Source organism: Moschus berezovskii, chromosome 9, assembly GCF_049115385.1.
Source record: "Moschus berezovskii isolate FMDL1 chromosome 9, NW_MosBer_1.0, whole genome shotgun sequence".
Lineage (NCBI taxonomy): Eukaryota > Metazoa > Chordata > Mammalia > Artiodactyla > Moschidae > Moschus > Moschus berezovskii.
This window is the reverse complement of record NC_142468.1, coordinates 60,705,401-60,711,669: the sequence shown is the minus strand read 5'-3', so window position 1 is coordinate 60,711,669 and position 6,269 is coordinate 60,705,401. Positions and strand designations below refer to the sequence as shown.

Here is a 6,269-nt window from a genome sequence, read left to right as displayed (position 1 = left end):
TATTTCCCATCTTCATTTTGAATGAAGATATCTTAGCTTCCTTTAAACTACACGGGAAAGGAAGGGACTAACTTCCATTGTCTGCTAGATGCCATATAAGAAATTTACCCTGTGGCTCATGGTCAGAGCTCAAGAAACACTACTTTAGAATGTTAGCTGTCACACAGGCAAACAATCCCATAGGAGACTTTATTCACCGACTTCTCTTTCTTCATTTTTTTCTGAAGGTAGATACTCCAATAGGTTTACATTGAATCCCAGATACTCCACTGGGGTTTGAAAACAGGACCAAATAAGGTTTTAGCTTAAATAAAAAATATATGACTATATATCTAAATAAAATACATCTCTCATAATTTTATGTAAAAAAATATAAGCTATTTATTTTATAGCCTTGTGATTTTGTAAAGGACTCTAAGAAGGAGTTCGATGGCAATGACTAGAATATTATTTGAAAAAGACAGCAATGCATTAAAAGCATTTAAAACAAAAACTAAAACTGTGAGTCTGAAATTATTCACACTTTGGAAATTTACTACAATAAGAAGAGAATAAAAGCTTCCGTTTTTCATGTTCTTTATTTAAGGGGATAATGACTAGACTTCCCAACAACATGGGCCATGTTTTCTATGCCTCAACAATGCAATTATTGTTAAGAGTAAAAGCTGCAATTTGAACTAATGAAGAAGAAAGGTGGAGCGGAATGCTGGGCCTCTAGGTGGGCATCCCTTGGATCAGGGCCATCATTTCAACAGAAGGGACTACTGTGTAGAACCCACATTCACATTTGTGCTTGCGCTCACATATATTTTCCTTTCCTGCTCTGTTTCACTTCTACTTTTTTTCTTCTCCATTCTTGCCATACACAAGCATGGATTGAAGGCAAGAGGAAGAAGCTGGAGGTGGCCACTTTCCTTACTCTGCCTTTGCGTTCTCGTTCTCGGAGGCTGCTTTCTCCAGTGTTTGGGAGCAGGAAGTGAGCTCCTCCGCTTAACTCCAGCACTGCCTCTGCTTGGGCAGCATGTAAAATTGGCTTATATACACTTCAGGGGGACTGGGATATGCTGTAAAGCAGTATGGGCCTTGAATGATCCTATTTTAACACCCCAGTGGGATATCTGGGATGACTGTAGGAACCACCTTGTCACCTGGCTTTAGAAAAGAAATAGAAATGTCAGTGAAGTAGGTTTCTGTTGTAAGTAGTTACTGATATGTCCAAAGGGCAGGAGGTGGAGATTGTATGAATTTCCATGGGTCTGCTATATAATGGCTTTCTAGCTGGGGAGCAGAAATGGGGACTGTGTGGGCAAGAAGCCAGCGCTGGAGTCTTGGCACAGGGCCAGTTTCCTCCTGTATCTATTTTATGGTTTCTGCAGTTCACTAAAAGTCTTTTCTATCAGAGATGATCACCTTTCCATATATTTACCAAATGTACCTAGAGGGTTGGGCTATTTGGTAAAGATGCATGATTTTGCATATGGAGGGTTCCTTACATGGTTCCAGCCGTTTTCTCTTTTCTTTCCTTCCCTCCCTCCTCCTCTCTCTCTCTCTTCCTTAGTATAGTCTTTCTTGTTTCATTCCTTTTTTTTTAATTCAAATATGAAACCCCCCCTCTTTCTGTACATTTATATTCTGTTCATATAGCACCACTCCATGGATAGTTCAGGAGAGGTACTTATTTTACAACTTTCAGATATCTTTTAGTATTCTACGGTTCAGTCTAGGAATCCCTTTAGCAGATTTTTCAAATGCTGATGGTGATTCTACCCACTGCTGGGTCAGAATCCCTCAGAGGGTAGTGGGCATCTGTACTTTGGAAAAACTGCCTGGTGGCTCTGATGTGCTTCCGCTTAAGGGCCCTGGCACCAAGCAGGCTCCTTGAGGGGCCCCGGCTTTGTCCTTGCTGGGTCTCATTGCTCAGTACGGTGCCTGCCTTGGAGGAGGCCCTGGTGTCTCTCTGCTGAATAAATGAGTGGGTAAAGTGAGCATTTAACTTGGCTTTATACTCTTTAGTTTCTAGAACATGCTACATGGTGGATGATCAGTAAATACTGAATAATTTGGGACTTCTTATTTGGATATTAAAAAAACTTACAACTGCTACTGAAATGTCAAATCCGAACCTTTGCCTGAACTTGGGAACAGTCCAGTTTTTATCTGAAAAACCTACACTGCTGCCTCACTTCCCTTTTTGATTGGTTAGTGGGGCCCTGTTGTTTAGAAAAAGAAACTAAAATTTTAATGAACTGAACTGAAACTGGCACCGTCTGTAAGTCTCAGTCGTGAACTCACCATGTACAGCTGGCTGACTTTTTCTTGACATTTGACGTAGGCTTCATAGTCTGCAAAAACTTTAAACCTGTTTTTGTGATTAAAAGGAAAAAACAAAGCATCAAAATCTTCATTAACAGATGTGTGTTCAGATTCCATTTAAAATTCTCTTTTGCTTAATGACAGGCATGGCTAGCTTACCAGTCTGGTATTTCTATTCATAAGGGTTTCAACCAGCCCTCAACCTTTCTATGGGTCTTTCCACAAGTAAGAATGTTTTCGCATGGATGTGTTTGAAAGCTGGGAACACCAGAGAAAGGAGAAAAGGAATACCAGATTTGTGGATCTTATTCTTAAGTCTTCCTAGCATTGTTAGTGGAGAATACCTACTTTTTCTTTCTAAACCTAAATTAGCTTATCAGATCGCAGATCTATGCTAATCTACATGGTTATGTTATAGTTGATTAAGATGTTCTCATCCTTTTTCCATGGCCCAAGTAGCACCATCTTCTTGTGGGAACTCACCTGTCATGATAAAATAGCATGTTGACTAAGTCTTTGAAGAGGTCAGGCTGCTTGGGAGAAAAAAAGCCCTTGTCAATTTGATCAATGGCCAGCTTCAGCTCTGGAAGCGCCTCATAATATTCTTTTGCCGCATACCTGTGGGGTAGAGGGTGGGGGAATAATAAGAAAAGGTTCTGTTAGTGTTTGTGATTAACAGCACACTAGATGGTACACAAGTGTGAAAAAGGCATTCAAGAATACTGGCATTTATAGTCATCATAGAGCTCAACAGGAATATAAGTATAAATAATATTTAACTAGATCCTGATATTTCCTCCCCCGCACTAAATTTGATTAGTTCCTTGTAACCAAGACACTAAAGACAATAGATAATAAAAATCCTAGTCACAGAGCAATAGTCTAATCTGGTAAATACAGTAAGATTCATTTCAAACAGACTTTATGACTCTAAACCAGCATCAAACAGGTGCTTTTTGGACCCACAGATCCCCAGAGATGTTGCTACTGGGCAAAAGTTTACTGCCAAGGGCTGGGAACTATATTTGACCTCCAAATTTTGTGATTCCCATGATTCCTTTGAGGAGCACTCTTTCTTTACTTCTCATTTGAAGCCAGGTTAATAAACTTATCCAGATACTTAGTGGAACAAGTATTCTGGGTGCTTCTATACAACCAGCTCTATTCGCTACTGCCTTTTAGTCCATCTCTTAGAGACCTTAAAGGAACACTGCTGCTGCTGCTGCTGAGTCACTTCAGTCGTGTCTGACTCTGTGTTACCCCATAGACGGAAGCCCACCAGGCTCCCCCGTCCCTGGGATTCTCCAGGCAAGAACACTGGAGTGGGTTGCCATTTCCTTCTCCATGTGTGAAAGTGAAAAGTGAAAGTGAAGTCGCTCAGTCGTGTCCGACCCTTAGCGACCCCATGGACTGCAGCCTACTAGGCTGCTCCATCCATGGGATTTTCTAGGCAATAGTACTGGAGTGGCTTGCCATTGCCTTCTCCGAAAGGAACACTAGATGGTTAAATTATAGGCAAAACTTCAACTCCACACTGGTTCAGTTTTTTGATCAAAGTAAAAATCACAAACGAGGGAGAAGTGAATAGCTCATGAGGCCAGTTCTGACACAGCTGATAGCAAATAGCAAGGAGCCCATGTACCTGTGCCCAAGCTCCATTAGCTTTCACATGCTGGGCAAAGACTTAATCTGCAGTCAGGAGGGTCCCCTGACTTACAGGAGATGTTCTGCTGCCATGTCTCATATGACCCAACTTGATGGGAAACCTGGGTGGGCAGACAGCCTCCGGTGGGGGGATATATGTTCATCAAGCAGGACTGCTCTCTCACCCTTTCTTGTCCAAAGCAGCCACGTCCTCTACTCTCATGCCGAAGATAAACAGGTTCTCTTCCCCGGCTTCCTCGGCCATTTCCACGTTGGCCCCATCCATGGTCCCGATGGTCAGGGCACCATTCAGCATGAACTTCATGTTGCCTGTCCCTGAGGCTTCGGTGCCTGCAGTAGAAATCTGCTCCGAAAGATCTGTGGCTGGAATGACTGCAAGCAAGGCATCAGTGATAGATACGTGGTTCTGTCTCTCTGATCTGCTTATATAGTATCTAAGCATTCATCTAGCTGGTCTGTTTTGATCATTAAAGTAGTACATGCACATTAAGATAAATATTCAAATGGTGTAGGATGGATCTCATTCTTGCCCTCAACTCTAGCAACCATTCTTGCCCACTTCTGATGTGTTATCTTGGTGGTTATGGCCACAATGCTAAAAAGGTATATGCTTATATTGTATTACCAGTCCATGGGGTCACAAAGAGTCAGACACGAGTGACTAACACACTTTCACATTGTCTCTCTGCCAAAAAAATTGACACTACTGTGAATAAAATTCTATCTTATGGCAAGACAAGAAAAATTTAAACAAGAAATAATTTTTTCTGCCTTTTGGTCTCCTCAATCCCCTCTACTGTGCATTCTGTATTTTGGATTATGCATGGACCAAACCTCTCCATGAGCAGAAATATCCCCATAGAATATAAATTGATACAGCCCCTTTGGAAGACAGTATGGAGATACCTTAAAAAACTAGGACTAAAACCACCATATGACCCAGCAATCCCACTCCTAGGCATATACCCTGAGGAAACCAAAACTGAAAAAGATACACGTACCCCAATGTTCATTGCAGCACTATTTACAATAGCTAGAACATAGAAACAACCTAGACATCCATTGACAGATGAATGGATAAAGAAGTTGTGGTACATATACACAATGGAGCCATAAAAAGGAACACATTTGAGTCAGTTCTAATGAGGTGGATGAACCTAGAGCCTATTATAGAGTGAAGTAAGTCAGAAAGAGAAAGATAAATATCATATACTAATGCATATATATGGAATCTAGAAAGATGGTTCTGATGAATTTATTTGTAGGGCAGCAACGGAGGAACAGACATAGAGAACAGATCTATGGACACGGGGAGAGGGCAGGAGAGGGTGAGATGTATGGAGAGAGTAACAGGGAAACTTACATTACCATGTGTAAAATAGACAGCCAACGGGAATTTACTGTATGGCTCAAGGAACTCAAACAGGGGTTCTGTGACAATCTAGAAGGGTGGGATGGGGAGGGAGATGGGAGGGAGGTTCGGGAGGGAGGGGACATGGGTGTACCTATGGCTGATTCTTATTGATATATGACAGAAACCCACAAAAGTCTGTAAGGCAAATGCCCTTCAATTAAAAAATCAATAAATTAAAAAATAAAAAGAAATATCCCCATAAAGATCAACCTGCTCCTAGCACCAACAAGACAGCTCCTTTAAAGATAACGTTCCTTCTTGATCTTGTTAGAACCCGATGACCTACTACTTTGTACTTGGCAGGTCTGGATTGTGTAAACTGTCAGTAATATGGCATTTAGTGTAGAACTCTGTCTCAAAAAAAATGTATAGAACTGCTTTGACTTCGAATGGGTGGAACAGTTCTCAGAGCTTTCTGATCTGCAGTTCCTGGGTTATAATCCTCAGTTTGGCTTGGATAAAATTTTCCATTCCTTTCTTAGATTGATTGATTAATTTTTTCATCAACCCTACACTTCTTTTCTCCCCTTCTTCCATTCAGCTTCCGTTATGGTTTTATTTATTCCATTTGATAACTTCATGAAATGAATATTGAAACTTCTCTTTCTTGATCCTTAAAATTCAGAATCTCTCCTTTAGCATCTGAGGAAACTGGATTGTCATGTCTTCTACTTATCACCTTCCTTCCACTTTGACTGCAGGGAAATAAGCCAAAGGCAACTGAGGCATATCTGTGACTTGATTTACACAGAAATATGGCGTGCAGCATCCTCCCCACCCCACCCAACACAAAGCATAGGGCTTTGAGAGCCCTATCCCTTATTTGTGGATTAGATATATCTTCATTTGCATCCATAAGAATCTGGCTCTTTGTTCT

At 41.1% G+C, this 6,269-nt stretch overlaps 1 protein-coding gene across 3 annotated transcripts in view; it reads right to left on the bottom strand.

Annotated features, from left to right (window-relative positions):
- Positions 1–6,269, bottom strand: part of PYGL (glycogen phosphorylase L) — a 62,240-nt gene that overhangs the window by 23,235 nt on the left and 32,736 nt on the right. For all 3 annotated transcript variants that reach the window (XM_088839719.1, XM_055435420.2, XM_088839720.1), the window contains exons 17-19: positions 4,143–4,350; positions 2,797–2,931; positions 2,293–2,359 (exon numbers count right to left, since the gene is read on the bottom strand). In XM_088839719.1, the coding sequence (XP_088695845.1) occupies positions 2,293–2,359; positions 2,797–2,931; positions 4,143–4,350 (410 nt within the window). The remainder of the gene's footprint in view (positions 1–2,292; positions 2,360–2,796; positions 2,932–4,142; positions 4,351–6,269) is intronic.